Source organism: Egretta garzetta, unplaced genomic scaffold, assembly GCF_000687185.1.
Source record: "Egretta garzetta isolate BGI_Z169 unplaced genomic scaffold, ASM68718v1 scaffold420, whole genome shotgun sequence".
NCBI lineage: Eukaryota > Metazoa > Chordata > Aves > Pelecaniformes > Ardeidae > Egretta > Egretta garzetta.
In genome coordinates, this window is record NW_009258386.1 from 681,825 (window position 1) to 692,761 (window position 10,937).

General features: G+C 40.1%; 1 protein-coding gene across 1 annotated transcript in view; it reads left to right on the plus strand.

Moving 5' to 3' along the window:
• The first annotated feature begins 2 nt into the window (after positions 1–2).
• The window catches only part of TWF1 (twinfilin actin binding protein 1), an 18,868-nt gene continuing 7,933 nt past the window's right edge, over positions 3–10,937 (plus strand). Inside the window, exons 1-5 of the mRNA XM_009642301.2 lie at positions 3–66; positions 2,657–2,734; positions 5,894–6,072; positions 7,326–7,421; positions 10,802–10,906. Coding sequence (XP_009640596.1) covers positions 3–66; positions 2,657–2,734; positions 5,894–6,072; positions 7,326–7,421; positions 10,802–10,906 — 522 coding nt within the window. The remainder of the gene's footprint in view (positions 67–2,656; positions 2,735–5,893; positions 6,073–7,325; positions 7,422–10,801; positions 10,907–10,937) is intronic.

Below are 10,937 nucleotides of genomic sequence, written 5' to 3' on the forward strand. Positions count from 1 at the left end.
GAATGGCGGGGGGTCGCTGCAGGGCCTGTTGTGGCGGGAGCGCTGAGGAGAACCAGGAGCCCCGGAGTAGGGAGGCCCGCCAAAAAGCCCATCGCTGGAGGCCACGAAGGGGGAAAAGTGTGGGGGAGCCTTTTTTCCCCCGCGTTTCCAGGCTTTGGAGGGTGCGAGGAGCAATTGGAAGAAGACAGTTTATTGTTTCTCAGTATTGGCGGGTCCCCCGCCCGAATCAGAGAATTGCTAAGCAGGGATTATACTGCAGGATTATGGGGGGCTGGGGTTTTTACCATCTCGATTTCTGCAATCTGCGTGTTGGGTGACTAGTACCGTGTACTTTGCCTGCTCTCCCATATTTATTGTTGAAGGTGACTTTTGTCCCAGCCACGGCAGGTCTTAACTGCTCTTCTATTCCCTTTTCTGTCCCTTGTCCACATTTGGTCTGCACCCTTTCGCTTCTCTTCTTCTCCTTTCCCTGCACGCCAGTCTTTGCTCTTTTTTGCTGCTTCATGTTTTAAATTCTTCACCCCTTCTCAGGCTAGAGGTGCATCTGCGATAGCTTTTTTCCAGGCTGGGGAAAACTGTTATAGTGGCGCTTCATTCCCTTGTTCTCTCCCCTGGCAGTGCTGGAGGGAGGAACAGAAGAATATCCTGTTGCTTACCACGCGCAAGAAGAGTGGCTAAGCCTCTTCTGCTGCTCTCCTTCATGTCTTTGAGAATCTTTTGTCCATTGAGGAGAGCTGTAGAGAACTCGGCAGCTTTCCTGCACAGATCCCGCCTTGGCAGGCACTAATCAGGCATTTTGTTTGCAGCAAAGCGTCCGCTTCTGCAATTTGGAAGAGGCATAGCACTTGTTGTGCCGTTGCTGGCTTTAGCTACAAACAGGCTACTGTCACTCATAAACAATTGCAAGATTTGACGGCATGGGCTGCTCTTTTCTGGAAACAGAAATGAAGTCATGGGGACAGTGAAATGTACCAGGCACTTGCTAAAAGGACTGGACTTTCAAACAGGCCAGTGCAAATAAATGGTGTAGAAAGTTGCAGAATGCATGGAGCTGTGGGAAAATACACTAGAGTATCTTCTCAGTCTTCTAAATAACCTTTAAATAGTATTCCTTGTAAAATAATTGTGAAATAACCACAAATTTTAATTCTCTAGCTCTCTGCTATGCCAAAAATAATATCACTGTTGTGAATTTTAAAGCCTTTGTGGGGAAAAAAAAAAAAGTGTAGATCACCAACATCTACACTTTGAGATGGTTTCTCAAACATCTTGTCCAAAATGTTACTTCAGGAGCTGTCATAGACCTGGTATTGGTGCAGGGACTGCTGTATTTTGGTCTTGTTTTCGTGTGTAGGGTTGAAATGCAAGAATAAAGAACGAAAAGATAATAGACAAGAAGAGGACAAAAAAAAGTCCTGGCGGAACCGGAAGGTCTAGAAAGTGGTACAGTGTTTGTGTGCTGAATGGAATGATGAGGATTGGCAGAGACAATTAGAAAAGCTGGCAGCAAATTATAGTGAAGGTCTGCGTTGATTAGTGGGAAGGTGCTAACTGGGATGAAGCTGGGGTTGGACTTGGTAACCCGATGCAGTTCAGTTTGTTTAACACCCCCTTCCCCTCCCACACCATTTCGGAATTTCAGAATGGTCCTGGACATCACTTCGATGGGCATAAATTTAAAATGTTTTGAGTATGGGCAGTAGTGTTGCTGGATATCGTCTGTTCAGTTGGCCACAACCTGAACTATAAATAATCCTTTTTATTTGTTTCCTGGTTTGACGTTTGTTTTGCTGGTGCTATGCTGTATACTGTGGGATTACTTGAAGGACCGGCTTGCAGTAAATGTTCTTCAATAAATGCTGTACAACTCCATCTCTGTGGTATAATTAAACCGATTTGCACTCAGATTATTTAGGAGAGCAGTTGAGATAAGAATGATCCAACCTAAATGGTGTGTGACTCAAGCACAGTTCTTCAGTGTGCTTAGGGAAGTGAGGCTGTCATGTTTGTGGTGTAGTGTCAATGTGAATTATGGACACTTAATAATATTTTTAGTTATTTCTTTGCAAATTCGTTAGAAAGGTATCCTGTTGCAGTAGATCGGGGTTTGAACAATGTCATCAAGATACATACGAGGAGATAAGGTGATAGGAAAGATGAGCAATGGGTGGCAGCCTTCACTGGTACTCTTCCAAGAGGTGTCTTCAGGAAAGACCGGCACTTTTGCCAGACGAGTTCTAACATTTTCCTGGCAGGCGTAAAGTTTCTGTCTGAAACTTTGTACTAAGCCTGCAGACTTCAGGAAGCTACTGTAATTTGAGATGCGTCATATTTTTATTGTGTTGCTGTGTTAACTCTGAAACCCGAGAGTGATGATGTGATGTCATCTTTAATTTTCACGGTGTTGAAAATCATATGGTATGCTAGAAAGCAGGGCTGTTTTGTAGTGTTGCCTGTCATCGTTTATTTGGCATGTTGGTGGCTGGAACAGTATGCAGCACAGAGAGAACATCACTCCCGTGTTCCTTTTTCAGTCCAGCTTTGTAGTGAAGGGCCAGTTTACGATTTTCCAGTGTTGTTCTTACCTTCGTGAATATTCTTTATCCTAGGGAAGTGAAATATGTTAACTTGGTTACTTTTATTTTCTCTTTTCCAGCTAGTGGAAGTGTTAAAGACACCTTTGTTGGAGCCAGAAATGGACAATACAGGCTTTTAAAAATAGTCATTGACAATGGTTAGTCTAATTTAAATCTTTTTCCCTGATTCTTTTAGATATTTTCCTAGTTGTTTTAGTGACCTACATGTACAATTGTTTAAAAAGCAAAACTGCAAAACTTAATGTCACTAAGGTCTCTCATATACAGCAGGTAAGATTTAAGTTTTGGTGTTGCTAAGCTTTTCAGTACAATGCTACTGTATTTTTGCATTTGAATTTTTCTTCCAAATGTCATCTCATACTTTACCAAGAATTGCTGTGTATTTAATATGGATAATATAAATGAGCTTACGCTTATCTTACTGAAAAAAAAAAAAATAGAGGAAAAAAAATTCCACACCTGTGTGGTGTTTTGGCACTTTGATTACTTTCATTAGACACAGAGATTCTTACACAGCAGCTAGTCACTTTAGATGAAGTATAAATGTTATCTGCCTTTTATACTGGGATCAGCTGCATGTAGAAAGTCCTATCAAAGCAGATGCTTTAGTAACCTGGCTACACAGACAATGTCTTTAAAAATCTGTAACTTTGTACAAATTTTCAAAGCTAAACCCATTCCTTAAATCTCATGTATAGGTATAAATATAAAATTATGTAATTTCTTGTGGAACTTAAGTTTGGTCTTTGAACTTCTTGGCAAGTGATCAAGGCTGCAAACATTGCAAGATAGAATGCATCATTGTTTTGGGTTTTTTTTTTTAATAGCAATGATGGTTAACTGTATAAGACACTTCATGGTTCAGTCCATCTTTTCAAGTATGTCAAATGTCCACCTTGGGTTTTTTGTTCTTTTTAGATTTCATTCGTTTACAGTACACTGAAATTCCTGTTAGCTGGAAAAAGGTATATGTATGTACATGTTTATACACATACATACTTTTATTGTTAGGTAAATAACCTACTGTTAACTTCTTTGTGTTTGCTTTCCTTAGGAAGCCTTCTGACATTTTAATATTGCTTTCCTTAAGGAAGTGACAGTAGTAATATTATAGGCGGGTCACTGTGGTAAATTCTCACTACAACAAGGTAGCAAATGCTGGCATACCATTGATTTTTTTTTTTTTTTCCCCCATTAGGCAAGGTAAAACAATATGCTTTTGTGTGTATGCTACTTTTTAATACAAAATGAAGCCTAGAAATAAGATACAAATGGAAGACATTCCCTGGGCTTTTTTTTTTTTTTGTGTGTGTGTGTGTATATGCATTTTGTCTGTATGTAGAAGCAGAATCCAGTCTTTGATACTGTTCTCCACGGTTCAGAAAGAAACCTCTGAAATTCACAGAATACTGGAAGAGAGACAGTTGCCTCATCTGTCTGCAGGAGCTTTCAGCAACTGTCCTTAGCCACAGATAATAGTCAAACTGGGTTCTGCTAATCTGAGTTAGTAAGAGAAGTTTGCTGCTGGGCAATAGAGTTCCACTGATTGTATTTTCCTGTCCTAAATCCAAATGAGTGTAAAGCCACCTAGAGTTCAGAACTGGCAAGTACCTTCTGAACTAGGTGTACAACTTCAGCTACTTTGCATCTAATTCAGAGAAGGGCCAAACACCCTCTCTCTGAGATGTTCATGTTCTGTGACTTACTGTGGTAGAGTGCCTTGCTCTGGAAGTTTTGCTGTAGAGGCATTTGTATGGTGTACTTTTGTCTGAAGTTGCAGCAGTTAGGTCCTAGACTCTTCAAAAGATATTTTGTATACTAGCTACTATGATGATCCTCAAACTGTTCCAGGATCCCAAGGTATTTCTGTTTTGGTTGTGGGGGCTAGTATTTATTGCGAAGCTGATAAATGTTTTGAAAGACACTACACAGGTTGCCCAGAGAGGTGGTGGAGGCCCCATCCCTGGAAACATTCAAGGCCAGGTTGGACGGGGCTCTGAGCAGCCTGATCTAGTTAGCGGTGTCCCTGCTCCTGCCAGGGGGTTGGACTAGATGACCTCTAGGGGTCCCTTCCAACCCAAAACATTCTATGATTCTATGATTCTATGATGATTCAGAGTAGGCCACAAAAATGATCCGAGGGCTGGAGCACCTCTCCTGTGAGGACAGGCTGAGAGAGTTGGGCTTGTTCAGCCTGGAGAAGAGAAGGCTGCAGGGAGACCTTATTGCAGCCTTTCTGTACTTACAGGGGGCCTATGAGAAAGTCAGGGACAGACTTTTTAGCAGGGCCTGATGTGATAGGACAAGGGGTAATGATTTTAAACTAAAAGAGGGTAGATTCAGACGAGATTTAAGGAAGACTGTTTGTTTTTTTTTTTTACAATGAGGGTGGTGAAACGCTGGAACAGGTAGCCCAGATAGGTGGTAGATGCCTTGTCCTTGGAAATATTCAAGGTCAGGTTGGATGAGGCTCTGAGCAACCTGATCCAGTTGAAGATGTCCCAGCTCACTGCAGGGGGATGGACTAGATGACCTTTAAAGGTCCCTTCCAACCCAAACCATTCTATGATTCTGTACTAACACTTTCCTCTGGAAGCTGGGATGTAATTCATAAATAAGAGAAAAATCTTGTTGCTACAGCTGTTCACATAACTAAATCTCATCTGAAGTCTTCTATACAGACTTAAGCCAATTATACATAATAAACAACTTCAGTCATTTAAAGACACCACAGTTATGAAGCTGTATTAGAAAGAGGTTTATCTACTTACATAGTTGAGTTAAAGTAATTAGTAATAGCATATTCATTTGAAGCTCTTTTCTCTATATAACTGAGTTATTGACTCCTTACAATGAGTACAAACACTAATATGTTATAGCGAGAGCATCAATAATTCTAATGCTAAAATTTAAAAGCTTACTCTCCTCTTGTTTCTAAATAAGTATTCCAATTTAAAAATAAACTAACTGACAGAAGACAGTTTTTATTTCCATTCTGTGTACATTATGCTAAAAAAACTAGCATCAATCTTACCCCTTCAGATCAACGAAGTTGATGACAACCAGCACATTACTTCTCAACTATTTGTATTTGGGTTAAAGTAAGTTAGGGTTTGAACATACACAGCTTTTGTAGGAATTCATCCACTTTCACATGGACTGTTCTTGACTTCCATTCTTGTGGACATAATTATGAAAGATGAAGTGTTTGATTAGCTGTTTATGGTAATTGCTAATTTTGAAAAACAGTATTAACTGTATTGTTGCTAACCTGTAGCTTTGGTTATTGGTTATAGAGCAGCTTATTGTGGGATCCTCGAGGCAGCCAGCTGGATCATGGGAAAAGGATTATGATGCCTTTGTCCTTCCCCTTCTTGAAGACAAGCAACCATGTTATATATTATACAGATTAGATTCTCAGAATGCTCAAGGATATGAATGGATCTTCATTGCATGGTCACCTGATCACTCTCCTGTAAGTAACAGTCATCACTTCATGCTGTTAATGATTTTTCAACAGTGCCGTTCAACCTGAATCCTAGACACGAAGGAAAAGAATTTGAGGAATGACGCATTTCCCAACCTTCCCCTCACTTTCCCCCAAGAAAACTGGGAAACTATCTTACTTGAAGCTGGTTGAGGCGCAATATCAGTGGGTCTAGATGGAGTGCAGCTGATCCAATTTATTTCTAGCCTGACTGGAGGAGACAGGATAATGGTTTTGCCCTGTTTGTTTGTCTGTCTTTCTGTCAGTGTTTAATGAAAATTCATGGGAGGATATAGGACAGAAATCTCAATGGGTATTATGAGAGAGAGAAGGATTATAGTGTGAGCTCAAGCTGTTTATTCTGTTTGGCTTGCGGGCTGCCCAGCTGGCACTCGTGGATCTGTGACCTGCCACAGAATATATTGTTTCTTAGTCAGTAGTTAAAGAACATGAGAGGGAACTGAGGTTAGAGTTAAGGATTTCTAGGAGAAATTGGGATACTGTGTACAGGTTCTGGGAATGTGAAATAAGGGAAGACAGAAAGTAAAGCTATTCCCATATTCCTGCTACTTTCTCTTAGGAAATAGGCAGAGACCAAGAGTTAGAGTGCATAGAAGAGATTATGTGGAAAAAGTGAGGATGGCATGATGGTGAAGTAAGGTGGGAAGATGGGACTGCTGAGAGAGGAATAAGTGACTACATTAGATAGAAGTTGATAGGGAGCAAACATTAGATCTTCTGCCTCTAGGAAATTTCATTTCTCCACTCCGTAGTTGAACCAAAGCTACCTGGAGTGACTATCCAGATAATGAGTTATTTGCAGTCTGCTCTTTCTCTATCTGTTTTATCTATTAGTACACAGACCAGTGACAAAAGATCTAAACAGTTTTAGGTTTTCTCATTTAAAATTAGTAAAAATTATGTTGACTTTTTTTTTTTCCATTAAAAAAAAGCTCATACTCTTACTAAAGCTGCAATTTAGTTTTGGAATTACTTTGATAATAATGCATAGTATTATGCCCTTGAGAATTTAATAGCATGTGTTAGTATCGTGATCCAGAGCTCGTTCTGTGGAGTTTATTAAGAATCGCAACTTCAAAATGCAGTTTCAACACTTAAAATATTTGTTCAAGAAAGATGTTTGTTAATGGATGTAGTACACCAACATGCTAGATTCTCTGTGTACACCACAGGAAAAAAAATAACCCAAACCAAAACAACACTGTTTTATGATATGCTAGGTTCGTCAAAAAATGTTGTATGCAGCAACTCGAGCAACACTTAAGAAAGAATTTGGAGGTGGTCATATTAAGGATGAAGTGTTTGGAACCGTACAGGTATGTTTTTCATTTTAAAGTCAGCACATTGATTTTAAGTACTAAATATAGTAAATGATGTTACTGGTATGAATTTGCAGTGTTTCTGCTCTTTTTTGATTAAGGAAAAAAGAGTTAAAAGCTATGTGTATTATTCCAATGTTAAACTGTAATTGCTCTCATTTAAACAAGTAGCTAAGTATATTTAACAATTTAAGGGTAAGAAATCCTTGTTTCAAATGGCTATGAAAACTAAATAATCTAGGAATAATAGTAGCATCTATTAATCTCACTGCATGCATGTGTATCCTCAAAAAGCTGTGATGCTGTAACTTTCAGGCCAATTTGGATGTATGGTTCTGAATCAGAAGTGGGCTAGAACAGCAAGCCATTAACATCTGAAAACAAATGTTTTTATCTCAAACCAAGGATATTAAGCTGTAAGTTATTTAGAATTTGATGATAAAATGTAACTCAAGTCCATGGCTACCATCTTAACTTATGGAAACAGAATTTTAGTAGCTACTAATTTGTTCAATGAAAATACTCATAGTTGACTGTTCAGTTATGGTAAGATAATTGGAAAGTGCATGTATGAGATCCAACAAACTTCTGAGGAATGTTGAGAAGCCTGCAAGTGCTGTGTATGTAATGAAATATGAAGCTATTGTATTACCTTGGTTTCTTTGGGAAATAAGTCTTACATGGTTATGTTGTCAGCCTGTTTGTCAGACAGACATCAGATGGTCTTGGCTTTTTAATCCATTGCCAGTTTTGAAGGAATACAAGTTAGAGTTCTTAAAGATATGGAATTCCTATATCTTTCATGAAAAATTATGATTACTTAGAGATCCAAATTATCATTCCCCTTTTCCTCCTTCAGCAAATACAGAGTACAACAGTTATCTTCTGTTTGGCCTGTTAATTAGTACATCATATGCGCAAATCTGAACCAAAGCATTGCCACTGTTTACACAGGGAGCTGATGCTGAAAGAGGGGAAGGACTTGAAGATTTGGGGAAGAATAGAGGATATTGTAGTGGGGAAAATACTGTGGAAGAGACATAGGACTTGTCTGTCCACCACAAAAAGCCCAAGGACACGAGGCTAATAATTCTGCTGCTCACAGAGTAAAAAATTTTTTATATGCAGCATTAACCTGTGATGGAGGCTTCATTATCTTAACAAACAAAGAAACCTCTCTGGAGGGGCTGTATTCTAGAGAAGCAGGTAAGAGAGTGGCTAAGAGGGTTTATTGGTAGAGGCTGGATCAGTGGGCCGAGGCCAACTGTATGAGGTTCAACAAGGCCAAGTGCCGGGTCCTGCACTTGGGTCACAACAACCCCATGCAGCGCTACAGGCTCGGGGAAGAGTGGCTGGAAAGCTGCCTGGTGGAAAAGGACCTGGGGGTACTGGTTGACAGCCGGCTGAATATGAGCCAGCAGTGTGCCCAGGTGGCCAAGAAGGCCAATGGCATCCTGGCCTGTATCAGGAATAGCGTAACCAGCAGGAGTAGGGAAGTGATAGTGCCCCTGTACTCGGTGCTGGTGAGGCCGCACCTTGAATACTGTGTTCAGTTTTGGGCCCCTCACTACAAGAAAGATATTGTGTTGCTGGAACATGTCCAGAGGAGAGCAACCAAGCTGGTGAGGGGTCTGGAACACAACTCATACAAGGAGCGGCTGAGGGAACTGGGGTTATTTAGTCTGAAGAGGAGGCTGAGGGGTGACCTGATCGCCCTCTACAGCTACCTGAAGGGAGGCTGTAGGGAGGTGGGGGTCGGCCTCTTCTCCCTGGTAACAGATGATAGGACAAGGGGGAATGGTTTGAAGCTGCGCCAGGGCAGGTTTAGGCTAGACATTAGGAAAAACTTCTTCACCGAAAGGGTTGTCAGGCTCTGGAATGGGCTGCCCAGGGAGGTGGTAGAGTCCTCATCCCTGGAGGTATTTAAAAGAATGATAGATGAGGTGCTTAGGGACATGGTTTAGTGGTGGGATGGCAGGGTTAGGTTAAAGGTTGGACTCGATGATCTCAAAGGTCTTTTCCAACCAAAGTGATTCTATGATTCTATGTGATATTTTTTCTTGCCCGTTCAATCAACTAATCTCTCACTGCCACTTGCACCAACCCATTAGCAGTCTATGTAATATGTAGAATTTGGCCTGAGTTGTAGGGCTGGATGGAAGTCTGAGCTTCCATTTCAGTTGTAAGGAAGGAACGTTGCATTTGTCTATTACTGTTATTTCAGAATTTGTTTCGGGCACTTAGAGGATGAAGCCTTTTCTGAAAAGTTTTTTCTAAGTTTATTACATTACACCTTAATATATCTCTAAATTGTTGGGTTTAGTGTCTTTATAAGCTTCTTAATTGTAGCTGGCCTCTAATGTTCATCTGTGTGAAAATCACAGCTTCTTCAAAGTGTTCAAGTCACAAACCTCACTCAGAATCTTGATCATCAACATCCAGTGGGTTAGTCTGTCTTTATTTTGTTAGACACGATGATGGTTTAGTTGCAACCAGCTCTGTTATTCTGGTGGAACCTGCTTGTGGTCCCACCTGCTACTTCACATGTATTAACCTCAATACCTCTGGGCTCCTGAAACAAGACCTAATGGAATATTGGCACTGGAAATTATATTTGAGAAGTTCTGCCTCTTTCAGAAAGGGAAGAGCTAAGTAGGAGCTTTCTATTTCTCCTCAGAACTTGAGTATAAAATCACATTCATATGATTGCATGAAGTCCTGCCCTTTTCTGAGTGACCACCTTAACTATAAAAACATAACAGTATCTGGTGTCAACCTCTTTGGAGAGGGGCAGAACTGACACTGAGTATTAATGAATTCCCCAAAGTGGTTATCAGAATTCATCACTTCTGTGATGTTGTATCCTAAACTATTTGCAGTATCATGTGCTTACTCCCTGTCCTAAAGTAGCATTTCTGTCTCCTATGTTTAGGTAGAAAACTACCAATAAGCACTGGTCTGAGCATGTGAATTTTATAAGAAATTAGATTATTGTAACTATTATTATTATTGTTGTTGTTGTTGTTGTTGTTGTTGTTATTATTTATTAGAATTGTGGCAATTCTGTGAGGTTTTGTCCAAGAAGGCTGAATAACTTCATGCCCACAGTCTCCATTATGCTAATATTTGAATTAGCAAGGTAATTAGGGACTGCTTGTGGAAATGCTGCTCACGGTACAATTGGGTACAAGAGCAGCCCAGTGGACCCTGCTGTACAGGAAGATAAGATGAATTTGCAAATGCACCTACACTTGTAATCCATTCAAATAAAATGACCATAACTGTATGGGAAATAACTGCTTTTTTCATGCTGCATAGAGCATCTTTGAAAAAAACTTTGTTATCAAAAATGATCAATATTGATATTGTGTTTTCAGGATGATGTTTCGCTGAACGGGTATAAAAAATATTTGATATCACAGTCTTCCCCTGCACCTCTGACTGCAGCAGAAGAGGAACTTCGACAAATTAAGATTAATGAGGTACCTACAATGTCTTTAAGTATGGGTGGGA